Source organism: Fringilla coelebs (genome assembly GCF_963513975.1).
Source record: "Fringilla coelebs genome assembly, chromosome: 2".
In the NCBI taxonomy this organism is placed as follows: Eukaryota; Metazoa; Chordata; class Aves; order Passeriformes; family Fringillidae; genus Fringilla; species Fringilla coelebs.
The window spans coordinates 73,133,471-73,161,389 of record NC_140029.1 but is presented as its reverse complement, the minus strand read 5'-3'; the positions used below and the strand labels follow the sequence as shown (position 1 = coordinate 73,161,389).

General features: G+C 42.8%; 1 protein-coding gene across 1 annotated transcript in view; it reads right to left on the bottom strand.

Moving 5' to 3' along the window:
• The window catches only part of XPO4 (exportin 4), a 74,313-nt gene extending 61,910 nt beyond the window's left edge, over nucleotides 1–12,403 (bottom strand). Inside the window, exon 1 of the mRNA XM_084226686.1 lies at nucleotides 12,275–12,403. Coding sequence (XP_084082812.1) covers nucleotides 12,275–12,355 — 81 coding nt within the window. The 5' untranslated portion in view covers nucleotides 12,356–12,403. The remainder of the gene's footprint in view (nucleotides 1–12,274) is intronic.
• Between the last annotated feature and the right edge of the window lie 15,516 nt (nucleotides 12,404–27,919).

Below are 27,919 nucleotides of genomic sequence, written 5' to 3'. Positions count from 1 at the left end.
TGAGATGTACACAATATACCCATTTATGAGGCTCACTATACATCAAATACAGTCAGCATCTGCTCCCCTTCTGCAAAAGAAACTTTCATACTGTGTGTGAAGAAGTGTTTTATACTATCTTTTTTCCCCCCTATTGTCCAATTTCAAATTATATTTTCTGAAAGAACAGCTAAAACCACCCATTGCTGAAAGGGTGGCATTACTTTTACTTCCATGTAGCCTTCTACAGTGAGCACATGCAGTGGAGTGAGACATCACAGAGATAAGCCCCATGCACCCCAGACCCCAAAACACAAGACAAAAGCCATTACTACATGAAATATTTCAACTGCGATAGTGATAGATTTTGATTTCTGAGCAGTCTGGGCTTTGATTCCTATCAAAAAGGCATTTCTTCCCACCAAGCTAATGAAGAAAGGCAGGCGCACAGGGCAGCCAGTTTCCCTGCCAAAATTCAGTTTAGGACTTCCTCCACCATCAATCTTGTTAAAATGTCAGAACCATTTTGTCCTATCTTAGTTATTTAGTAGGAGTTGATTAAAAGCAAGATAAGGAAGTTTTTAATTTTTATCTAAATTTGATGTGGAAAACTCCTTTGGTTTACTGTACTTTCAAAATGGCATGGCCTAAAATGCCTGCCTTTATTAATGGCTTTTAACTGTTAGGGCACTAATGAAAACTTAATGAAACAAGTCAAACACACAAAGTACAGCATTTGAACCATGTAAGAAAACAGAATAAGATATGGAAAAATACAAGGTACAGACAAATCAAGGTTTAGCATAAAAGAGGAGCAGAATAGAGGCCAGAGGAGGAAGTTCATAATCTGCATTAGGTGGAAGATAAGAAAGCCAAGAGAATTTGTGAAATTAAAATTAATTTTGTGAAGAGAAAAACATCTTTCACTCAAACCCAGGAAAAATTATGAATTTTCACTGAAAACACCTCGAAAAATATTCTTCCCAAGTTTGCCCATACTGGGAAACAGCAAAAATCCATCTAGAATTGTACATACTTGAGACAGTGTCTTCTACTTTTACCTTGTTTTACCACTTTGTTCCACTCTTGCAAATACAGCCTGAATCATGATACTGAAGAAGTTACGCATGTCTGTATTCATCCTTTGATATACAGGAGCAGACACGTGACACGTATTTTGAGAAAACGTCTTCTAAACATGAGTTTTCTATAATAAAGTTGGGGGCTTTTTAATCCCTACAGAAATGTTTTGGGATTTCATTTAGAAGATGCAATTTTTAGGGCTCCCTTAAAGTGAGTGCCTGAGCTCACACTAAGAAACCTGCACAAATTAGCCAAGTCCCAAGTTCTGAACAGTCAAAGGGCTCCACATATTCAGGCTCCACTGAAAAAATGATCACGAAGAAATGTGGTCATAATCATATATTTTATTCTCAGCCCTCTTAGAGGGAATATTACTGTAAAATGAACAGAAGACTAGCTCCAGAAACAATATTGTTATTTCTCTTGATATTAGAATTTAACATTTATATATTCCCCACTAAACAATTCATTATTCTGAAGCTACCCAACATCTGTTCCTAATCCCACTTAAAACAACCTCACAAAATAAAGGGTTTGCAGCTTACCCTCCCTAATTCTCTCAGGAAGAAGTACATTTGTTTTTGTGCTTGGGCTTTTGTGCTTGCTTTTGACAGGTGAGGAAAGCACTATTCATACTCTTGTCACCAGAAAGGAGTGTGCCTGTTTTGTAAACTTTTTTGAGCATTTCCTCAATAACAATGCAAGATGTAGTCATCTGGGAAACTACCAAGACCATGGTTGAAAGAGAAGTCAAATAGCAGCAACATTAGTAGCAAAATAAACAGTAGATGCCAGTGGCCCAAGAGATGAAAAAGCAAAACAAAATGTGAACAGTTAAGACCTTGATGAAAAACAAAACAAAAAGCAAAACAAAATGATGATGTAGAAAAAATGCAAAGCTCTCTTTGCGCCTAAGATGAGTGAAGGTTAACGTACTTCTTTTCAGCCACGGCTTCAACAACACACAGTTCATCCTTAAGGCACCTAGAATCAAACCAGCAGCCAGCTGCACAGGGGGAACATATTCCTTCTCCCCCACAGGGCTGCAGTCCTGCACAACAGAGATACAGGCTGCCACTTGGGGATCTCCAGTTCCTGCATGCACATATACATAGAGATGCTGTGGAGATGTCCTCACGAAATCTACCAGTGACAAATGTGTAAAATGTGGCTTTTAGATGAGGGGTGTAACATAAGAGGAAACCAACTGAGCTGTTAAGGTGAAACCCAGAGCAGGCAGGCAGGGTCTACCAGCACCAACAGCAACTGTGTGAAGTCACGGCAAGATGAGTGAGCAACTGACTTCAGGGACCATGTGAATGCCCAGACCACCAATACAAGACCAAGCTGTGGCAGATCAGTTTTGGGGAAGTTCACAACAAAACTTTGAAGACCACCTATTTGCAGAACCAAACAAAATAATCAAAAGGAGAACTTTTGCTGCTTGCCCAAGGCAGAGAAGTGACACATGCAGATGATGACACTAGTGAGAGGATGACACTTCACCCCACATCACCAGCTTGAACACCTTCCACTTGTCCCCAGACAGGCAGTGCACAGAGATATGACTTCTCTTGTGCTGCCACAAGACACAGGTGGCAGTTCTGCTGTAACTCATCAATCAGACAGCGTGGTTTGTGCTTGTACAATTGTTTCTGCTGCTTATTAGCTCTGATACTGCTTGGATGCCATTCCTAATGCCACAATTAATGATAGCTGGAACATTGTTTCACAGTAATAAAGTTTTACAGTCATACAATTGTACCACTGATCTTCATACAGACCAATGCTTAAGTCCCAGAGCCACAGATACTCTGTGGTACAAGTAAATGCACCAGCCTCTGGAGTACACACAGCTACTGGATTTGCACACTCTGTGTTAATGATGCTGCAACACATTTTTTGAATTCTACAAACTGCCCCTGCCCTCCTTTACACACTGTTGGAGCAAAAACCTATGCAGCCAGCATATTTACTTGTGATGTCAAAGAGTAAAATTCAAGGTCCTTCCAAAGCAGCTTGAAGAAGGGACAGAACATGGCTCAATCACTTCTTTGTGTCTTAAAAACTATCAAATTCGCATTTCCAAAAAACTTGAAATGCAAAGTTGAGGAACATACCACTCACTCCAATGCTATACCGTGTGGCCTTTCTGCAGCTCTTCAAATTAACAGATTTCAAAATACATTTGTGAAGGATGCTGGTATTATTATTTTTCATCATTACAACAGGATCCTAGTCTAAGCTGACAGTAATGAAGAGGGGCTGCCTCTCCAGAACTCCAAGGTTGTGGCGCTTGGAGATCTTCCATTCCTTCCAGCCATGTTAATTCCTCTCCACTCCTAGACACACATTACTATCCTGTGCTAGCTTTGGCAACTGGCAAGTCCTTCTGACATCCAGTCCAGCGCACTAACCTAGCAGATAATCAATCCAGCAAAAAGACAAGTAATGTTTTTTCTCTGCCACTCAGTGTTATGCTGGTTTAAGCTCCTGTGAAAATACAGCCTATGTCACACTTAGAAGGCTGGAACTGCAGATGTTCTTCACCCTAGCCAAGGCTTTTGAAATCCCAGAGACCACCATGATAAACTGTAAAATTCCATGGCAAAACACCTTTCTGCACTTCACTGATTGCACAGCCACAGATTAATTATACAAAGCCTTCAAGAGACCCTGGCATAAGGCATATTTCCAACACTACCACAGCTGTGCCTCTGGCATTTTGCACAGCTGCACATAACACAGCTGGCCTGAATGACAACAAAGAGTGAAATTCATAATTTCAGCACAAATCATGATATATCTTTAGCCTTTCTTCATATTCACTTTTGTAGTTCTGTAAATTTTGAATTTGGTAGGCACCACTAAACCAACTTATCTGACTTCCAAAGTAACAAAAGCCAAACCCATTATTCACTTGCTCCTACATTAACTTAAATGACTTTTTAATGTACTTTTTACTAAAAAAAAAAAATCGGTCTTGATTTGAAAAGAAAGAGAATTGTACATGCTACTTCCTAACTGGTTTAACAACATAATTTGACCAAATTTCCTCCAGGAGCATAGGCAAGCTCTCTCAACTCAGTCAAGATAGTAGAATTGTCTCTAATGCAACACTGAAAATTACCTTAATTAAAAGACATTTTTCTCCCTGAATTCACTACCCAATCTAGCTCACTACGCAACCACTCAGGGGGGTGTACTATTATCCTACGTTTTGGCAGAGCCAAAGACAGCACTGTACAGAAGCCACTCATTATGTCTCTGAAGTAGGAAAGTTTGGGGTTTTCCTTTTTGGAAGATGGGAAAGAGGAAGTAGAGGGACTATTTGAAGTATATCCTCTTGTCAGTTTTCCTTCATTCCCTAAAATCCCTATCTTAACAACTACTCTCTGTTCAACAAGATGTTTTGGACTTCAAAGTCCAAAGGACCAACATCTCCAGCAGCTCAGATCTGACACTTCCCCTGTATGCCACATCTCCCAGCACATATGTGGAGTTTTGGCACTCATACACCCCACTACACATCAAAATTGCAGAGATCTTATGTACACCTATTTCAGTCAGACTTTTTAGAATCAAAACACTGTCAGAAACAGATGAAAAGGAGTATTTTACTTATCTGCTTGTGACAGGATCAGCTCAACTTAATAATCAGGAGGATTTCTTCCACCTCTCCATAGGGAAAGCTGTTAATTAACTAATGAACACAGATTAGCATAACAACGATAAGACTCTTAGGAAGCAGGTTAAAGGGAAAACAGCAGTAGGTAGTGCCTGAAGAAGAATAATCCAGATGGAGTTATGGACTAATGAAGCTCTCCAACAGATGAATGTAGAAGCAAGCACACAGTATTTACATTGATTACTCAGAACAAAATATACAAATATGCCAATGCAATGGTGACATGTCAAATGGGTGCGAAACATATTGATTCAAAAAGACAAATACTCCCTCTGTGAAACAGTCAGGGAAAATAAACTCTAAGCATGCATAATCCCATTTCCCTAGATTTTAATTTCATCAAACACAATGTTTACTTTTCAAAGATAAAAGAATATCAGTTCTCACTTCTCTAATCTCAACTTTTCACTTTAGTACAATAAACCCCATGCACATTTGTTCTCGGCTCCCATTTAAGAGCTTCACTAGCATGGTGTACACTACATGCACACTTATCTCCCAGGCTGTAATCTGAACTGTGTGCCTGTAAAATGCACCAACCATACCAGCTCTTAAGCAAAACAAAAAAAAACTATACATATATATGATGGACTCTCAAGTTACTTAGTACTGTTCCAAAAAATTATCTGAACGGCTTGGGTATGGTTCTCTGAAAATATCACCTTGCTGCTCTGAAGCAATTAAGAAAAGTACAATGTTAAGTACTATTAGGAAAGGAATACAGAAGAATATAAAAAATTTACAACCATCTAAAATCCTCAAGTATCTACATCACAGAATTCTGGTCAGTTCATTCAAAAACAGTATCATAAATCTAAAACAATACAGAGGGATGATCCGATGTATGGGGGAACATCCCAAATGTGAAAATGACAAGACCCTTCAGTTTAGCTAAGAGATGACTGGAGGATGCAATATGATAGAGAATTATAGAAAATCCCAATGGATACTGTGGAAGAAAAATCAGAACACTTTATAGTTATTTCTCATAATTTAAGAATGATTTAAATTATGAACCAGCAGGCTTCACTTAAAGAACTATATTGTTTTTTTCCAAAAACACTTGTAAACCCCATTACACTCAGAAAAGCATGTAATATATATGTGTGTATATATATGTTTGTATATACATATATGTATGTATAAAGACTAAATAATATATATAAAAACTAGAAGGAAAAAAAAGCATTCCAAAAGCAACTGGACCTATTTGTGGGCAAAAACAATGACAACACCTCAAGCTTTTGAAATTGCTAATTCAAATAATGTAAAGTGCCCACTAGTAAAAGAATCATCCTTACTTTTCAGACCTCTCTAAATCAGCAGCTATAGGCACCCACCAGAAAAAACCCTTCTGAGAAGAAATTATCTCAATTCTAGCCATAATATAGCACACATCTTGCTTGTTTCATGGGTGACAACTTGCAGGACTTTCACAAATCTTCTCAGCATTGGAATGATTCATTTGTCTGATTTCTTCCAACAGGCAACCTGCCATAACAAAAGCAGAGCTGCTCCACCTCTCCCTTTCACCCTTACTATGGGCCACGCTTCACATGAAGACATATTGCAACAAGAAACTGAACTTCCTTGTGGAATAAGGATTGTCATGGCCTTTGTGGAGAACAGGCTGGCTGGTTATGACAAGATGTGAGACAGTGGGGAATTGATGAGGCTGATTGAGCCACAAGCTAGGCCACTTGCTCCTCTTGCGCCTGGGCTTGAGCAAGGCTTAACAACTGAATGTTGCCTGGGCTGAGGCAGAGGTCCCAGAGCCCAGTGTTGTCTCAGTGAAGTGCAGAAGCACCCACATCGCTGTGCCAGCCCTCAGCCTCACTGCCCCTCCACTGTGCACAAGCCTTGGTTTAGATCTGTTCCTCTGAGGAGACAATGATGGGAGTAAAGACCTGGAGAAGGTCAGAGGGCCACCACTGCTGCCTCAGCCATGTGCAGGAGCACGCTGAAGTACCACACTTCTGTGCTGTCTTTTGCAGCCACAAGATAGGTAACTCAGTCTGATGAAGGTAACCAAAGACCCTCATTCACCCCTTGTTTATATATTAAAAGCCACACCTACCAATATGAAAATAAGAAAACAGATGTTCCCCCACCCTACACCTCTGATGGCAGCAACAGGCAACCAATGATTTTTAACTGCAGTCATTCATCCATTTGTCCAAGAAGTACAAATTGATATTTGAAATCCTTCACTATGGAAGGACAAGAATACAACCCCATTCTACAGACAAGTCAATGGATTTGCTACTCTCCCCTCCCCAAGGCAGGCACAACGCTGTGGTAAGATTTGCTTCTCTAACTGCCTTAGAGCTTACCTGGGAATACCTGTGCACAGAGCTATGCACTTATATTTTGTAGGTCTAGTGCAGTTATCAGCAATCTAACAAGAACCTATAATCTGCTGCTTCAATAAAACAGACTATTCACGACTCCACAACCAAGAAAGGCACTAAAGTCCAGTCACGTTGAATAAGAACTAAGTGGTTACAAATGAGAAATTAAGCCTATCTGTACCCAGCCCCTCTGATCTCTGAGGGCTAGCTAGAAGGCAAGGAGGTTATTTTCTGACAATTTCCTACACTTACCACAACAGGCCTGATCTCCACAAAAGGTAGGTCAAAAGGAGCCAACCATATAATCTGTTTATACCACGGTTGATGGTATAAACAAGCTGATTCTACTAACATGCTCCCCTATGCTCTTCTTCTGTAAGCTTATTTGAACATCTGAAAGTGAAGTTTCTAGGACCGCTGTCAGACCACCCAACTTTAGCCTGAAATCTGCCTTAGAATAGCAGGATAAGTCACAAACTAAGTGGTGCCCTGAGAAGATGGTGATGTGAGAATCCACATCACCCCACATACACACCCAACACCCACCCTTTGAAACAGACCACAGTCAAAACAGAATATTTACAAACTTTTGAAGAATGGAATTCTTCTGCAAAATCACAGAATCACAAGGTTGGAAGAGACCTTCAAGATCATTGAGTCCAATCCAAGCCCTAAAACCTCAAATAAACCATGGCACCGAGTGCCACATCCAGTCTTTTTATAAAACACATCCAGGGATGGTGACTCCACCACCTTCCCAGGCAGACAATTCCAGTCTTCCAGATCCAATTGATCACTCTTTCTGTAAAAATATTTTTCCTAATATCCAACCTATATTTCCCTTGGTGCAGCTTAAGACTGTGTCCTCTCCTTCTGTCAGTTGCTGCCTTTACCCAAATGTTCTTTGAGCTTTCCAAGAGCCACACCACACAGAATAGCCTAACACAGACCTTTGGACCTACTTCTCTCAATCCCCTGCCCAAAAAAGAACTCATTTCAAAGTTAGATCAGTTTGGTCAGGGACTTGTTCAGTCAAGTATTAAATATCTCCAAAGATAGGAGATCCCACAGCCTCCCTATACAGTCTGCTCCACTGCCTTCAACAACCACACTTAATGTGATTTTTTGGTCTTCTCTTCAGCTGGAATGTTCCCTTCTGAAACTTATAACCTCTTCTCTTTTCAGTGTGCAGCTCTAAGTGAAGTCTGGCATTTCTAATATCAGGAGAGTCAGAGCTGGCAAATAAATTGTACAGTGGAGGTATATTATACACTTGAGCCAACCTGACAACTCACCGCTAGCAGGGGCAGACCAGCTCTGTACGCGTCCAACAATCTAATTTCAGTGCCCCTGTGCTAGCTCTGCAACCTAAATAGCTGCACAGATAGCCAATACATCTTGCTAACCTGACAGAAATCCATTCCCTTGTTTAATTCCTATGTCATCTCAGCAATATTAATATCTTCTGCGCAGGGTAACAAGGGAGAAAGCAGAGCTGCAGGTAAGAACAGAGCACCTCTTTTTGGAGGGAGGTGGGGTGAACGAGCAACAACCTGTGAATTTACATGTAGGTGTCAGAGAATATCATATTCTAAAAAATTTCAACCTGCTTTAATAAACTCTCAGCAATAACTAAGTGGTGTTAGGCATGTTTCCTACATCATCCTCTCACTTCTGGGATGAAATTTACATTTCTTTCCTTAATAATACAACCAGTGTCTTCTCTAATCCATGAAGGCAGCTACTAAAACAGTGCTTAACCTAACCAGTACTAATTACATCTGGCATTAATTACCACCTGAGCTAAACAGAACATAGGAGATACATGGTCAGGGGACACCATGCCAGTAGGAAATAGAGGAGGAATAAATTAAATCAGTTCATACAGGTGTTGGTGTATAGTCTTTACCAAGCCAAAGTCACACAGGCCAAACATGGATACCAGCCTGTGGCACTGAGAAACTTTACAGCAAAGCATTAATGGGAACCTTACTTCAAGTGAACACCATGCACCTTTACTAGAAAGGAATTACATACTCAATTTTTATACCGCAAATACTTTTACGCATATTAAAGAAAACAGTCGCAGCACCAGCCTTCAAAACCATATTTGGCAGCTAATGACAAGATAAGCTTCATCTTTTATTTCAATTTGTCAATTTATACCAAATTCCAAACCCTTCTCAAATTAAGCCTTTTGAATGTGAGCTACCTAGAACCTGTTGAAAGGCATTACTGGTAACAAGGGAAAAGCATTTCCATGCAGCTGTAGAAGAGCTTGGTGAGAGAAAAGATTGAACATTTCCAGTTTTTAAACATGGCACACCATGGTTTGTAAAGTCCATAAAGATCAGCAATTTAGATCAGATTTGGGCGTTCCTTATCTGATATCTAAAAATAAATTTTTCATAGGAAAACTCAACTAACCCAGAGCGATGAAAAAAAATTATGAAAATATTTCTCAAAGATTTAGAGAGCTCACAGTAATCCATGCTTATCCTCAAGGTAAGTTAATTAAACACATTCAGGTCTTTTTATTAGCATGCCATTATTTTCCTCAAGGCTTAGTATTTCTATTTGAAATCTAGGCAAGTATCAAGTAAACCGCCACCACTCCCTGCTCTGTATTTTGAAATGCTGAAAAACCTTTGATGCATCCCATCCGTATTTCGCAAGGATTGCCACTGTCTCAGCTCTGACAGACTATCACAAGAAAACCTTGCTGAATCCCTCCACAGCTCCCTGCCCAGTTAAAACCTTCTGCCATCTATTGTCAGACCATTCACAGCTCTGCCCTTTCCCATTGCTTCAGGTAAAGCTCCACTGCAAGGTGGCTGACTCGTGACCTCCAACACAAGCAGCAAGTTCATCACCCTTCACCCCACAAGTCCTCAGATTTTTACATAAACACCTTTCTAATGATCCCAGCAGGTTGCTTGATCAGTTCAGCCCTTCCATCTGCCACACAGAGATAACTTCCCACCCTCATCCCTAAGAGGACCTTTAAACAAATAGTGCAGCCCTCTGGCTAAATGAAATTCACATCATCACTGTCCAGGTGCAGTCCTGAAACACAATCAGGCCCCTCTTCTTGCACAGTTGCTAGTGAGACAGAACAGGAGCAGAGCCTATAACTCAGTCTCTGGGGTCTCAAATCCACCTTCATGAAGGACCTGCTGAGCTGCACTCCACTCCTGCATCCCTCCAAAGACTCAGTGATTTCTGAGAAGGAACACAGGGCAATAACCCTAAACAGTTCTCACAGCTCTTCCAGTCAACCCTGCTTAAAGCCTGATTCTGAGTCCTCACCCTCACGGATAGCTCTAGTGAATATCTCTGTTTCATGCATCTTCCTCGGTAAGAGCCATCTAACTAGTTCTGAGGTTAATGTTGTCTATGAAACTTCCAAAATCAGCTGTGGAAAAGAAATAAAAGAAAAAGCTAAATATCACAACAAGTCAGATTTCATACTGTCAGAGGCTGTAGGGAGGAAGGTAGAAATTCAACAAGGATCCTAACATCCATGTGCTTGCAGACCCAAGGTGTATTTTTACCCGTAAGTTCAGCAACTATTCTTCAACAGAATTACAAACATTACCATAAGAGGCCTGCACCTTTTCACTGTATTAAAGTTTTTATTTAATTCAACTCCACAGTAAGTTGCTTTTCCCTCTCTGTGCTAGCAGGCTATGCTAGAGAAATAACGCCCACAACAGGTTACCTTTAGCCTTCAAGCACAGATGCAAGACTTTGGAGATGCCAATGCACATGCTAGCGGTTTAATACTGAACATGACTTAACCACCAGCTTCGTTCCACACCCCTGTTCTGTTACACAGTAATACTTACTACCGATTTTCCTTACCAAGTAATTACTGCATTTGTGTTATTTTTAAAACTGAGATACACAGACATTACCAGAACATCTAACAATCTACACAGACATGTTTTGTAGAGCATGCACAAATCAAACACACCTCAAAGCTTGAAGTACATCACAGGTGGCATTCTTTGTGAAGCATTTTTCTAAAACGACTAGTGCTTGCTGGCCACGACTAAAGCTGATCACCTCTCACTTTACAGTCAGGCTACTTCAGTGAGACATTAAAACACAATCGTTCAGGCTCTGGCCATTGATTAATTATTGATACCAGAAAAACTTTGCTAGTATTTATTTGGTTCTCTTGAAATCCCATTAACAGCCACACCTTACAAACTTTATTTCTGTTAGAACCACTTTTTGGTAAGATAAATTCCGTGGGGAAGGCTTTCAGCTAGACATGTACAGAAGATCTGCTATAAAGACCTGTAAACTATACCAGCCAACACAGAGCTTTTCATTCAAACAAGTCTTTTACAAGGACGCAAACCTAGGATGTTTTAATACCAATGGTCACTATCGGTATCCAGCTCCATCGCATTTCTGATCTGTGCCATATGGGCGTTCTTCTCCACGCGGTTATGAAAACAACACACAGATATCAGGGACTGTTATTTGAGAATTAAACAGATCAAGTGCGAAGACCACTCTAATGGCTTTGCTTCAAGGCGGCAGCACCGTGAGCCTCTGGCTCCTCGGTGCCCCTCCACTTAAAGGAAGACTCTGGAGCCGGATCACGCCACTCCCGAGGCCGCTTCCACGCTGCCCAGGGTGCCTCGCTGTCCCCGCTGGGCTGGGGACGGGCGCGACCTCCCGCCGTTCCTCCGCCGCCGCGGGAGGTGCCCCGGGCCCCGGCCGAGAGGGAGGGGGAGTTGCTCACTGGCAACTTCGGCGAGGGTCTGGACGGTGGCGGTGCGGGGGCTTAGGGACGGACCCCCCGCAGGCGGGGCGGGCAGCGCGGGACGCGGCAGCCGGCACAGCCTGCCGGGGGCGACGGGGAGCGGGCGGCACATGGAGGAGCGGCGCGGCGTGCGCGGCGGGGCCGGCCCCGGCTGCGGAGCCACACGGACGAGTCGGCGCGGCGGCGGAGGGACAGGAAGGAAGGGAGAGAGCCCGCTCGAAAGGAGAGCGGGACGGGGCGGCGAAAGCGGCGCGCCCCGGCGGGCTGCGCCCCGAGCCCCGCGCCCGAGGGGCGAGGGCAGCGGGAACGGAGGCGGGGAGGGGAGTCCGGTGCGGCCGCCCCTTCGGGGGCGACGCGGCGCTTCGGGCGCGGCGGTGCCGCCGCCCGCCTCACCATGAGCACTTTGGCCGCGTTCTCCAGCTGGGCGATCACCTCGGGGGCGCCCCCCGCCGCCGCGGCCGCCGCCGCCATCATGGTCTCTCTTCAATGACGCGCCATGCGCTGCATTCTGGGGCGAGGCGGCCGCGCGGCCAATCCCGGCCCGGCCCGGCCCCGCCGCGGAAGCGAAGCGGCGGCGCCGCCGCAGCACCGCGAGCGCCGGGCGGGGACAGCGCCCGCCCCGCGCGCCTCCCTCCGCCCGCCCGGCCCGGCCCGGCCCGGCCCCGCCCCGCCCCTCAGGCCCCTCCCGGCCGCCTCCGGGGCGGGCCCGGCCCGGCCCGGCCCGGTCCGCAGCACGCCGCCGGACCTCCCGAGCTGCGGGGCGGGGCCGCCGCCGCTCCCCGCCGGGCCCAGGTCGCCGCGCTTGCCCGGCCCGCAGTTTGCTAGGGGTGGAAGGGGCCGCTGGAGATCATCCGGTTCCACCCCCTGCCAAGCCAGGGGCCGCTAGAGCAGGTTGCACAGGAACGCGTCCAGGTGGATTTGGAATGTCGCCAGAGAGGGAGGCTCCACAACCACCCTGGGCAGCCTGTTCCTGTGCTCTACCACCTTCCGTGGAAAGAAGTTCTTCCTCATATTGAGGTGGAACTCGTGTTCAAGTGTGGCCATTGCTCCTCGTCCTGTCGCTGGGCACCACTGAAGAGAGCCTGGCACCATCCCCTTGGCACTTTCCCTGGAGACTTACACGAACTTCTTGTGCTTCCCAATGAGCTCTGGTGCCAGCGCGGCCACAGGCGCTGGTTGCTGGCAGTCTCTTACACACTGCAGTGCTTGCACATCTGTGGTGGGATGAGAAGCTGAGTTTATAAAATATAGCTTACAGTCTGTACAAACAAACTGGTTTACAGCAGACAAAACAAACCAAAACAAACAAACAAAAAACCCCATATGAAAACAACAACAAAAAAACCCAACAATGTTCAAAACTGTTCTAAAATGCACCTTTTTTCCACATAAATCCACCTGGAGCTCCTTTCATGTTATTGGTTGTGAGTTACAAGACAATGTCAACTCTAAAAGATGTGCTGAAGAGAACACTGTTGTGCAGTCACAGGAGCAAAAGGCCTCTCCGATTATGCCTTCAGTGGCATTTCATTTTGGTTAAAAAGCTGGCCTTTTAAACAAATCTGATGGTTTCCACTTCAGTTTGCACACTGAGCACACTTGGAGCTTTGATACCTTCAGATGAAGCCAAAATGGAAGATCTGCAATTGCCAAGGAGCACTCAGTGCACAGGTCCAGATCAGAGCACGTCCCTCGCGGTGCAGAGCGCTGAGCACCATCAGCTGTTGTGCTCCCCTGAGCCGGCCGCACCACTCTGCTCTTGGCAGAGTCAGGTGTTTCCAGCCACAGTTCTCTCAGCCTTGGGGAGGCATTAGCTGACCTCAAGTGCTGAATTTATGCAAGGTTTGGAATTTATCAGCTAACTGAGCCGGCTGATAGCAGTGTTGAGTGCTTGTAGACTGTTCACATAATCTGAGCGCCAATGGACAATGTTTCCATGCAGATGATACAATGTAATAGCCAAAGTGGAAGAAAGAATCGAGGAAACGCTAATGACAACAAGAAATCCATCTTTCCCGTTCCAAAGAAAAATGCAAGGATTTTTCTCCTAAGAAATGACAGCTTTCAATGCTGAAGAGGGCCTGGCAGTGCTTATTACTAATCAAGTTTAAAAGTACCAATAGAACAATGTAAATTATTGATTTTGGGGTTTATCTAGGAGGTAGAACTAGAACATGCATTTCAGGGTAATGTTAATCTTCAAAGCTGAAGAATGTGGGGACATCAGCAGGGCTGCACTGAAAGGAGGGCTCAACATACAGAAAACTGAACAGCAGTCAATGGAGCAGTCAGACAGACATGGAGCAGTTTGAAGGTAGTGAGAGTGTGACAACACACTTTAGTCCTGGAGTGTGTTTGTTGGGCAAACAGCACGATGTACAATAAGTCTCACTCTAAAGAACAGAATCCAGAGCTGAAGACTTAGAAGTTTGTGTACAAAGAGGTAAAATGTCAAAAAAAAAAAAAAAATCCCTGAAAGGTATGAAAAACCCCTATTTTAAAGAATTCTCTGTTCAATAAAGGACTACTTCAGTTGAGTACTTCTGTACTTGTAATCAAAATGAGATTCTTCAACAACTTTTTCAGCATGCTCAAAGGTCCTTCACTCTCCTGTGGCCTTGTGTGTTTGGCAGCACACTTGAATAGCCATGAAAGCAATAGAAATAGAATAGTATTCTTCAGGTGGTTGGGAGGACTCAAAAGGTCTCTACACACACCTTCTGTTTCTTCAGCCTTCTGATCAAGTTGCTTAGGACTTTGTTCAGCAGGGTCTTGAAAACCTCAGAGGACAGAGAGTGCACAACTCTCTGGGCAACCTTGTCAATGCTTGATTGGTGTCACAGGGACCTCTTTTCCCCCTTAAATCAGAATTTCCTCGTGTGTCTGCTACTTTTCACCTTGCTGCTATGCACTGGAGTAGAGACTGCTGACACATTTTCTTGACAGTCTCAGGTACTGAAAGAAAACTCTCGGGTTCCCTTTCAAGCTTTCTGACTGAATGCAATTCCCCCAGCCTTTCCTTACAGGTGCTCCCACCCCCACACCACGCTGACTGCCCTCAGCTGTACTCTCTGCAATTTGTCAACTTCTTTCTCATAGTGCGGGCCCCAGAGTGCAATGTGGTTTTCCAGACGTGATGTAACAAGCGCTGAGTAAAAAGGACTGGTAGTTCTTTTGCTCTATTGGCTGCATGCCTGTACAAACAACCTAATATGTCTCTATAGAGGTAGCCTTACTCACCACTGTGATGTTCTGCTCACTTACGTTTAGCTTGGTTCCTGTCAGGCCAAGTAAAGTACGTGGCTGGGCCTTAACTGCCCTGACGCCCTCGCCTGGGACTTCAGCATGTGCAGGGCTGTAGGTTTGCCTGTGCCAAGCCTGGTCTCCTCCCATCATGGCTCATCAGTTGTCCTTCTTCAATGTGTCATATATAGCCTTGTCTCCAACCCTTCCTCCTGCATGGATCTTTACTCTTTCTGGCTTCATTTTCTGTCTGGACTCTGGACATGACTCATTATCTTGCCTTCTCTTGGACTCTCAAAAAGACCTACCCAAATCCTTTGGAACTGCACCCTGATTGGTGAGAGCACTGCCCTGCCTGTCCTGAGGTCAACCTCAGCTTATTCATCCTCATGGGTTGGCCCTGCTCATGCTGTCCTTGCCACAGGCCACCAGGACCTCCAGATTCCTACTTTGGTCAGACTTCAGTCTATACTGCTGTGGTGGTGGTTATTGCATTTTAGGTAAGGTGTGACACCACAGGATCCATCTGCCAGTTCCCTGAATAGGCACAGTGGTTTGATCAATCTGCCCTGAAGTTTGCCTATTTGGGCACACTTTCGCATGTTCATTAAATCCAGTCCTCTTTCACAAGATTTCACATGTTTTGTGCAGACAAAATAATGCATTTTACCATATCATCATCAGGTATATCTTGTCCTCATTTTGAGTGGGAGGACTGAGTGGAGTAATGTTCAGTAAAAATTACATGTTCAAGTAGTCACATTTTCTCTCAGCTATATTACAATCTTAATGTTCTCTTGGCTAGTCTTAGAAAAGCTGATTGTTCATTTATCTTGTCAGAGTGAATGCTGAAGCTATTTCTGCTGTTGGCTAAAAAAGATGCATCACATTGTTCCTTCAGGCTTTCCTCTTTTGTGCTGCTAATCCTCTTAAAATAGTTCAAAGTTTTGGAGTCATTGCCAGAAAGAGTGTTGTTGGTAGTGGAGCCTGGGCTTCCTGCTCTAGCAGTCCTTTTCTGCCTTGTTTTCTGCCACAACTGAAACCAGCCAGCTACTGCCAATTTGGGCTAAACATTAAAACATTAAGGAAAATGAAACAACAGTTGGTTGTTCAAACCAGTCATGAATTTGGGTTTGTTTTGAATGTGTTAATCAGTCCTATGCACACATACAATAAAACTAGCAAAGATCTGCTGTAGTCAGGAGCATCTGACAAAGTGCAGTGCAAGGAAATAGAAGTGGCTGAGCTGTGAGTTACACGAGGTAAGGAAATCACAGTCAGTAGGGAAGTGGATGACTAGTACAAAAGCACAATGACAACTGCAAGCATGCAAGTGGCAAGCTTGGTGTGGAATTAATCTTTCATCATTGGTTAGGTAGAAGCTTTCAAAACCATCCTCTCCTACCAGGACATACATCTTGATTTATTTTCTGTGCTTGATTTCCTAAGATGTTGCTAAGGTTGATTCCCAGCAATGTTCAAGAGATCTCAGCCTACATAGCCTGCACATTTTTTTCTCAGTAGACCTCACTTCTCTGGCTGGAACATGCAATTTGCTCCCTCTCCCAGGCTCATTTTTCCTAACACTTACCTTGACTGCATGGGTTTCTGCAGCAATTCCTGCAATAAATTCTGTAAATAAATTGCAAATAGGTTCTGCAATTAATTCCTGCAATACTTCATGACTTATCACTCTTTTTTCATCAGTGCCTAGCAGAAGTCTGTTCAGAGTAGTGGTTCCAGTACTAACTATTCCACTTGTGGCAGTCTGTGATGCTCATCACCAGTGACACAGAAAATCTCTCACCAGACACTTCAAAACAATTCAGAGTAAGTCCTTTAGACAACCTGGCTAGACTTCCATAGAAATGGCCTCAGTCAAGTTACCTGGGCACACTAAGTCACTATTCCCCTCTGGAGGAAAAGCTTTTACCAAAATTACTGTAAGCAAGTTTGATAGCACTGCCCAGTGCTGTTGGTCACTCTCACTTTATTTCTTACAACACAACAGTAAGCAGTGCTGCAAAGTTGGATTATTCATTCAAGTAATTAATTTCAAGTTCTCAGTTTTGTTAAGAATGGCATTTGACAAGGAATGCAATGTGTCATACATGAGTTTAACAAGGAAGAGGCAAAATATTAGGTCTGTATGTGAGCAACCACCATGTTGCAAGGCCAGGTCTTACTGGAAGCAAGATTCAACCCAATTATTAACCATATTACACAGAAAAAGTTACAGGGGCTAAGAATGAGGTTATAGAGAATTGGTGTGTAGTGTAGTTATGTGTGCACAGAGCTTGTGACGCTGTCAGAGCAGTGAAGAGTCACAGTGGCCAGGAGCAGCCACAGCACACACCAAGCATCAGTTACAACCACAGCAACAGCCTGCAGAAGGGGAATTCAGGAGAATGTCAGACACGGAAATGACTGAGTCACACTCAGTATGTTAAACTAATATTCTGCCCAAGAAGTGAGGCACACACCTTGCACTTGAACTGGCTTTTCACAGGCAAGGCCTTGCATTGCAATAGATTGACACTGGATGGCTAAATGTCAGTAGAGTTTAAAAATGTAAGCTAGGTGGGCAGTTCTACTACATACAGACTTCTGACATCTTGTGATACTCATTCCTGTATTTGAAGCTGCAACAGTAAGAGCTAAAGCATTGGTTAAAGCAAGTGAGTGCATTAATTGTTTTACAGGAAACCTGCTATATTTTGGTTTGTATCTGCTTATGTTCTGTTTCTTCCTGACTCCACTTGTCTGGCAACCACCGTGTCGGGGTTAGCACTGCAGTATGCCAAGAAGGGGGGAGCTCAACAGAACAGTCACCAAGTTTAGCTATTTTGACCTTCAGAGTTATCTTTAGGATTTATGACTGGTTAATCAGAATATGTTGCTTATGATTCACACTTGGAAGTTTTTCAGTGAGAGCTTGCACTAAGTATTTGGAAAATATGTACACTTTCCTCCACACAGCCTCTGTGCTGCCACTGCCATGGACTTGTGGAGTATTTGGGAACACTTTCCTAGTATACTAAATGGTAGGATGACAGCTTAAGCTAGTCTGTTTCAACTTGGCTGTAACAAACACTTAAAAATCTTCATGCAGCAGGTATCTATGTTGAAGGACACAAATACCAGCTCAGACTGACAGCTTACTGCCTCTTTCATCTCAAGGCTGTTGTCAAGCCAAACTTACCAACCCAAAAGGGATCAATGTAGCACCAGTGTATTTTAGGCTACTGCCTCTAGACACTTGTTTCATGTAAGTATCATTCACTTAAGATTGACTCGTTTTTGATTAGCATAGGCTAGAGTACTGATGCTTTAGTCTCTCCTCTGAAACTGTTCTGTTTTGACCTTCCTCTAAAGATGCCTGCTTCCTACTCCTATTAGTTTATTCCTAAGGTCATCTGCTTAAGAGGGGACTTTTCCTTCCTTTCAGTAACTTACAAATCACAGTCAAATTGTCACAGATCCTGCATAAAAAGCAAGGACATAAGTGGAAATACTCAGCAAGACCCTTAGGTAAGGCTTACCACCTTAGTACCAGGGGATTCATGGGCCCAGTTTGGATGTGTGACTCTCCCTTGTGTGTCGTGTAGGTACAAAACAGTGGGGAAGCTGACAGGTGAAATATCTGTGGTAGTTCACAGAAGGTCTCAATGAAGCCATTATAGCTTAACACACACACACGTGCACACCCACAGGCTTGTTTTACTTGTGTTTGGAAATGCTGCCATACTACTTTGGAGGTTTTCCCTTAAAGAGGTCTGACACAAAGTTTTGCCCAAAAATGTTCCTCCTGAAAGCAGAAATCCCATAAAGTACCCACAAGCTGGGTCATCATCTAGCCATTTCCTATTTTGAAGACAGTCCATGGAAAGCAAGCTAACTGCTCAGCTGACCAATCCTCTGTACAACCACCATAAGGATGTGCCATGTAATGAATCAACTGCAATAGAGTAAGCAAGGTCCAGGAAGGGGAAGCTTACTGCCTAAAACAATCATGTAATTCTGATAAATCAGATAGTGATAAATCAGAAGAGATAAGGCTTCCAAATTGAAGCCTCTTACTTTGCAGAGTCATGTGTAGCCATGCATAAGATGATAGTGTCTAACGTGAGTTAATTTTCTTCTCCTCACATCTGTTGTTCAACAGCTGTTGTAGAGTTTGACTTGGAGAGTTATTTATTTTCACTATTTTTGCTGGAACATGAATAGATATTATTCTTTATCCCAATTAGATTTTTTTCCTTGCTTCCTCATGTTTATCCTAGGTCTATTTAGAATATTATGTTGCCCTTATACTTCATTTTTTAAGTTCATATAGAAGAGATTTTTCCCATAAATAAGTTTCTTTCCATAAATAATGCTTCTTCTATTCTGACATGTATTGATCTTTCTCAAAAAGTGACCACCAGAATGGTGATACTACAGATGATATTTTACAAGGGCGTTGCTTTTCCTGTAGCTGTTGGAAATGCATAGAACAAGGTGGTAAAATTGTCTCCACTAGTTTCACATTTGTATCATTTTAGTGGTTCAGTCATCCCCCAGTCAGCTGATGCACGTACGCACATAGGAATACATATATGGCAGGAATTTTAGAGGGCTAATCTCAGAAATCATACAGTAAAAAACTTCATGGCATTTTTAGTATTCCATGTATCACCATTTATTTTTCTCTTTTACAGTGCTGTTAATAATCTTCTACTGAATGTGCCTGAATACTATTTGCAGATTTCATTAGTGTGAAAGTTTACTATTTGTTCTCAAGCCATTTATAAAAATATTAAAATTGGACCTATTTATAGGCTCTCCAGCCCTTGACATATCCATTTGCAATGCAGGCTGTATGGCAGAAATACCAGCTCTGTTCTTCAGCAGCAGCCCCTCAGGGACTTCACCATGGATTTTCTTAGGACTAGAAACAACTCTGCACAGGGCAATTAATTTAAACAACAATAAAGAAATTCCTAATCCTTATCATAAATAAGGAACAGGAATTCTCCATCTTGCAGGTGGACCCTCATGCTATGTATGTGCCCACCTCCTACTTATTTAGCCAGCCCTTCCTAGCTGGAGTTCTAGAGAGGCCCAGCCAGTCCCTCTGTCAGCAGCTGAGACCCCTGACCTTACTTTGTCTTCTCTGTTTTGAGGTTTGATATGGTGGCAAATGGGTACCTTGGTGGCCAACCCTGTAACCTTAGCTGAAGAAAGTGGTCAGCAAATCCTTTTACTGCCACTCAATTTTTAGTATGAGCATAGGGGAACTAGGGGATAATTATTTGAAGCTAGTTTCCCTGGTTTAGGTTTCCCTTTGGTCCACAGACATGGTGTTCTAGGAGGCTGATGGACGAGTCTCTCAGCTTGTCCCTTGTTTTCAAGGAGGGGTTTAGCAAGATCACCACTGTTCCCATAGATATCTCACCTTAGTTAAAAGATTTTTTGCCTGGAAGTGGCCAGAGAAGCTCAGGTGTCTGCTGCTGCTTGCTTGCCAGTTGTGTGCTGTGCACCCAGTTTTGATCTGTCCAGCTGGGGTTCCCTGACTGCACTGCTGTAAGCTGCCACTGACAGGAACTGTGAGGAAAGTTGTCAATGGATTGATCTTCATGGCTCCAGATGCTCTTCTAGACAATCCTCTCATCTCATTTTCCTTCCAATACAATCCATTTTAGTTCTCTCTTCGATAATTTCTATTCTAATAAACTCAAGCATCTTTAGTTTAACTAATAATTTCTGTGTGACAACGGATCAACTGCTTTTGAACTCCAGAAAATTTAATCTGGAATAAAATAATGGTTTCACTCTGCAGTTTTTTGTTTCTGTAAATCAAATGAATAGCTATGTAGGTTTTCCCATTCTGGATCAGCCCTTATATAGATCTAATGACTATCTCTTCTTGTACAGAAAGCATATCAGTTAAACATTAGCAAAGCATTGCACAATTTTCTATGCATTTTTGTGTCTCTTTTTAAGTATCAACCCAACAAATCTGTCAGATGCACATAAAAGTTTTAGTGGCCTATGCATTTCAGCATAGTTATTCTACAAAGCAAGAACAATCATGGCCAGCCCCTTAACCCTGCAGCTGATTTAGGAGATGGAGTCACATAATGGCTGGGTTTGAAAACGAGTACTTTAAGCAGTATGGATATGAAGATTTTATGAGCCAATGCACTGTCAGAATGTGCTTCAACTCCTTGAAGCCATCACAGCTTTCTCGTGTCACGACTTCCCTGTCTTCTTTCCCACTTAGCAGAGTATTTAAGGAATGCATAGCAAAAAGGATTTCAACAATAATTTCATTATCAGTTGTCCATGTGTAATGTTGTCAGTGAAGTTACATTCACACGATTATACAGATAAATTCAGGTGAAGTTGCATTTGTTTCTTCAGATAAAGGTTTTGATTTATTTAACCACACAGCAGTTTTATTTTGTAATTGCATTTGCATTGACCAGAAAAGCAAATACGTAATAATCTGGTTAGCCATAAAGAAACTGAAATATTACATTATCATATAAAGTATTACATCTCATAGATAAGCAGCCTTGACTTGTCAAGGCATATTTGTAGTAAACAGATGAAACTTCCTGGAAACACAGCTTCCCAAACTAGGTCTGTTAAAATTGCCGTTGCTTGCAAATATTTTTGTGAATAAAGGAAAACATAGTGTTGAATTGATTAATAATCTTTTTTTCTTGATGAGCTCCTGGTGTCATAGGTGCAAAACCTTGAGACCTATTCCAGGTGTAATTCCCACGGAAGCCTGTGCACAGGGCAACATTAGAAGTGAAAGCTGATGCCCAGTAATCAATGTGTGATCTGTTCCAAAAGAAAAACAGTAATGTGGAGACTGATGACTCTTGACAGGCCAGACTGTACTAATGGATTTTCCTGCAGTGGCTGAGCTACTTTCAGTAGGATTACACTGACATTTTTCAGCAAGAGTAACACTTGTGGCAGTCCCCACCCTGCCCACCCTGCCACTGTCATTCCATTCCCTGCCCTTCCTTGTGCTCCTCCCCTGTGCTGGCATGACTGTCCGTGTCACCGTGAGCTGAAGCGGTTCAGAAAATCAATCCAGCTAAAATTAGCAGCCGGTGTTTCACTGGGTTGTTTTTTGGCCTAAGCTCTCTGCTCTCAGCGTACTGACCAGTGGCTCAGTTATGCCAGCACAACCAAGGGGACATGGCAGGGGCAGTGGGCAGCAGGAAATCCAACAGGCAGCCATTGCTTCTCTCCATTGCCTCCAGCACTGCTCTGGCACGAGCATTTGTGAGGCTGCACACTGACCCTTGCCGGGCAGCTTTCCTAACAAAACCCAAAAACAAACCAAAGTAATCCCTCCAGGTTTATTTTTCAGCGAGATTAATTCCCTACTCTTGAAGGTCCCATGGTCACAAAAAACCTCTGTCCCAGGAAGAGAATGACATGGGGCTGAAAAGTCAATGGAAAGAGCAAGCACGTATTTGGATAGTGCAGTTCCTGAATGTCACATCACAGCTTTGGGAGCCCAGCAGTCTTATTAGTAGCCTAGTCTGCCCCCCAAATAATACCCACTGAGGAAAAAACAATAATAATCTCATAATAGAGGTACATTTTGTACCATATGTATTTTTAAAATTTGCTTCCTAAATACTATGAGTTTGACAGAATCACTCTTACTCCTCATGGGTTGAATTGGGTTTGCTTGGAGATTTGGGGAGCATTGGTAGCATGCTTCATTATAAATTTACTGTATAAAAAATTCAAATTTAAAGCCAGTTTAAACTAAAAAAAAACAACAAAACTTAGTGAATGAACAAGCAAAGTTAAGTTTAAATATTGAGAGTAATTCTCCTCTACAATCAAAAACAGTAGGTAGGGGTCCTGCCTTGGTGAATGGAAGGTAGCAATCCTAATTTATAAATAGTATCTACATATGATTTCTACATGCTGTGACAGTTTACCTTAAAACTTAACATTTCAGAAGCAATTTGATAATGTATTGATAATTTGCCATAAGGAAAATATTCCCAATTAGGAGTTTAACTGCAGAAGACAAGATCATTTGTTGCTTTACTCATCTCCAGAAGTAGAAGTTCTCCCCGTGCAAATCACCTGCTTCACATTATTCTTAGCTGAAGTGTCTGCCAGCTTATTTTTCAGTAATTTTACAAAATGTGTCCCTTGAAAGCGAGCATCAGAGTAAACAGTCTTGCCTAAATGACTAGAGCAGCTGAGATAACAGTTCTGTTAGCCTCAAGGAGAGTAGTACTGATTATTTACTCAGAGGATGGTTTTCCTCAGACTCTAATTGTCCAATGGGCCAGAGGGGCTGTGTTTTCAGGGTGTCACAGTAAAATGCAGTGAAACGAGACAATTCTAAGGCTTGGAAGTGACAATTTGTGTGCAGAAATACCGACTAAAAATTGCCCTTTACCTTGTCTTGGAGAAAATGGTGTCATCCAAATAAGCTTTTGGCACAGATAAAGGAGGGAGAAATGTCCTATGTGTAACGAGAAAGTTTCATGCTGAGTTAGATCTGGTCAGTTCATGTTGGGCATTCAAAGGATTTTTGCATTGAACAAAATGATGAAGGAAGTTTCTGTTGGGATGTTGGGACAGTAAGTGTGTCAGGAATCAGATTAAAACTGTGTTTATTCTTTCTATGGCTGCTGTTTTGAATCTCTCCATTCTTTACAGCTGTTAGTACAGAATTTGTTTTATTTGCTACCATCAGTATAACTTACTGTCAGCAACTGCATTTAGAAATAACCCGTCCAGAATAATCTAAGTAAAATATGCATTAGTGCTCATATGTTGGAAAATGGGAAGAAACACAGCACAACAGGCAATAGCAGGTCTGTGGGATCCAGCAAAGGGGCATGACAACAGTTCAAACAATGTAATGTCCCCTGCCCTGTTCCTTTGCTAGCCGTAGTTATGACATCAGGATGTGTCTGAAAAATAAAACAAAGAATAAAAGAAGAAAAGCAAGAGCATTGTTTTGGACTGGATGAACTCTGAAGCGGAAGGCCAAGGTGATTAAGGCAAATAAATGATGGGACTGTGTTTATTAGCCAGGAAATGGTCATTACTAAATTGTCAGGAAATGCGCTGGAGGCTGATGTACCAACTCCAACACAGCTGTATGTATCAGTCATATTTTCTCAGTGTTGCTGAAATCACGGAATAATCATGGCATCTGCATTAACTTTTCTTTGGGAATAAGCAATTTCATTTCTTTTCAGCCACTCTTGCAACTGCATCCACCTTTATTTAGAAGGGGTGAACCTGGTTTCTCTGTTGTAAATATTTTGGTGAAGATGGTGCTCATGAAACAGGACTGGCCACTGCTGTGACAGAGGGTGTTTGGAGAGATGGCAGCTGCACTGTGTCACATTGTGAAATGGCAAGAGCAAGCAGGAGAGACATGAGGAACACCTGAGAGACCCCTTCAACATCTGTCACTGCTGGAGGCAGCTTTTTAAGAAATGCCAAGACACTGTTTGGAGGGAAGTGGGGTCCCAGGAGCACCCACCTTCTCTCTATTTCATGAAGCAGTTTTGGCAAAATGCTCCCTTCTGTGCTGGGAGCAGCCATGTAGCTTCCCAGCTGATCAACATCACCCTCAACTGGAGGAATCTCTTCTGGAAACCACAGCACCATTCAGCCTCCATGACCTGTTTAAGTCAGGACTGTATCCAGACACTGCCAGTAAACTTCTGCATGGACTGAGGCTGCCTAAGAGAATACCAGCTGCCAATGTTTGGATCCCATCCCTCTATTCCTCATATCTTCAAGTATGACATTATTGCACTTATTCCAGGGTGCTGTATATTTGCAATGGAGGCAGAACAGCTGGTCTAGCACAACTGAAGGCAAAAGAAAGATTGTCTCCTCTGTCCAACTTGAGCAGTGGTCCTCTGCACACTCCTACTCACCTGATGCAGTCACCTCCCCATCATCAATCTGTTCTTTTAAATAAGCACAGATAGAAAAGTTGTTGGGTGGGGACAATGACCTCTGAACTGAGATCCAGACTGGAAAAGAGCAGGTAGGTCACACCCATCAAGCAATAGTAGTCCCCAGAGTAACACAGTGATTCATCCAGTTTCTCTGGCATGAAGAGACGACCTTTCTGGGGGCTTTTTTTAAAAATATACTGGTACTACTCTTCAAATATTTTCCTGTCACTTGTTATTTGACGTAGAGTTGACCTTGTAGCCAACTCTATGAATAGATACATTTTTGAAAACTGAGTATGAAAAATTACATAGGTAAGTGCCCCTTGTTAGACACTAGTATTAATTAAGCGTGTAGTGAGAACAATATACGAATAATACATAATGTAGTTCAAATTCAAGGCTTTGTTAGTAAAAAGCAAGATATTAAAGCAAATAAGGACTCTTCTTATTGGGTTTCCTATCTGGAAAATTTCAGAAGACCATCAGTTTGTTGCTGGCTACAGCATGGTGTAACTTCGTTGTAAGCTCCTTGTGAGGCGACAGCTATCTTGGCTTTGCTTCAAAGAACACTGAATATGTGCACTTGGGCCAAAATATGCAGCAATGGAGCATGCCCATTACATTTTCCAAAGTTATGGAGGTCTGGCAGCACCCTGTTCACTTCCTTGCCTTGCTGTACAGCAGCCTGCTGTGCTCTGCTCTGGTGTGAAGATGATGAGCTGACTGTGGCAGCCTGTGTTTAGCAGATTTCTTAGTCTTGTTTTAGCATAACTGTGGAGTTGTCATAACTATGGCATTTATTTTAAAAAGTATTCTTGGACACCATTTTTAAAACTGCCAGGCAATTAAATTTAAAATGAGAGAAGTTTCTAAAATCTACCTCAAAAAGAAAAAATCAGTTTTACTTTGCAGCCCGGCTCACCCTGTGACTGGGTCAGACTGTTGCTCACCCCTGTTGTCAAGCCCCTGCTCAGTACGTGCCTACTGGAAAATGTCATCTTCACTTCTGGGTCTCTAAAATACCATCAGTATTGCAGAAAGATTGGGGGTGGCTCAAGTTATTTCTTTTAACCTAAGGGCATCTCCTGATGGACTGTTTTAAAATGACAACACGAGTGCCTTACCACGAGATGGCCTTTACAAACCACAGCTTTGGCTTCCACCTCCTACAGCATCTGGGGATTATTATTATCACTGCATTTTACTCCACAAAATGGTTTTCCAATGTGGCAAGCCCATGGGTTGTGATTACCCTTGGGCTCCACAGTTACTAAACAATGAGTTCTCCTCTCCGCCCAGTTCATGAGGGTGTCTACACCATGAACATCAATTTTTGCACAGTTAACTTCGTTGTAGTTATGTGAATAACTATATGTGAAAATTATGTGAAATAACACCAAAAGGGATCATATTTAGAATGAGATTTCAACACAGAATCGGTAGGTCCCTCAAAGGTGGTGTCTGAGGCATTCTGTGAGAAGACAGTCCAGCAGCAGGGATGAGCTCCCTGCAGGACACTCATGCTGAGAGATTAAATTAAATTTCCAGAACATTTTTCCTGTCCTTGGCTGCTGGAGTGGGAACATTTAGATCAGCAATTATTAAGGTTAGCACTTAATCTAGTGAGTTCATGGGGTGCTCTCAGCTCTCATTAGCATCAGCAGATGCTGAGGACATCCAGACCTCAGCCTTAAAGATCACCAAGAGTAGATCAACAAAAGGGACATCAGTGCCTGAACTTGTGGTGTCACCCCAAAGTACACAGCCAGGTCCCATAAATAATTCCTAGGGTGAGCTGGATATCTTATTAGAAGCTTATAATAAATGCAACCCTTTGTTGAAAGGACCACCAGAGACAACCAATTTTGTTCTAGAGAAAAAACTCTACACCTATGTCACCTATTTGGCACCTCTGACCAGAGCTCTGCATCTGTTTGCGGGCAAGAGACACCCAAATCCCAACTTTCTCACCTGTGAACACATAGGAGGCTGCTTTTCTTGAGTGTAGGCAGTGGCCTCATCCCTGGAGGTAGGAGAGGGGCTCAGGATCTTGGACTTCAGACCTCCTAGAGCCAAAAGTTTCTCTTACCCCTTTTGTGACAGTCCATTTCATCAGAGTAATGGCTCTCATATAGTGGAAGCTATCTTGATTTTACATGTTAGAGATGTTTTATTTTGTATGAGTAGCAACATCAAGTTAGAGAGGGACCAGCTGTCTCCAGTTAACAAGGCAGTCCTTTAAAAGATGAATATATGCACTTACAAAAAAATCTCTTGCAGAAAACTCATATAAAATTATACAAGTTATACAGTAGCATCTACCTTCAGATATGGAATAAAGAAACTGAAAAATCCTGTTCTGAAGCAGGAATTTCACCCTACACATTATCCCAGTATCCCAATGAGACACAATTAGCCACCCTTTTCCTTAGAGATACCAGAAGATGTTTAACAAAATAGTCTGTCCTGGTCAGGTAAGCACTCACTTGTCTGCAGTGAGAATCTTGTTTTGTGCCAGCCTGGCATCAGCTTGAAGAAGGATCCTCAGCAACCTGTAAGGAGCGAAGCAAAATTTGGTGTTTGAGCATCTTTGCACCATTGAATTCAGGGACTCCATGGGATTTGGACTTGGGATGGGGGGGACAGTTTGTGACAGCTGTGCAGCAACCAGAGAGTTGCCAGGGCTGTCTAAATGAAGGAGAGGCAACTAAGAAATCAAATGCTTGTGTTTCAGTTTCTTCCATAGATTTGACATGTGATACATCAATTTTTCAAGCCACTGCTCAAGAGTCTGTTAGGGAGAGGGGAGGGAAGATAATCTTAGTGACAAGCC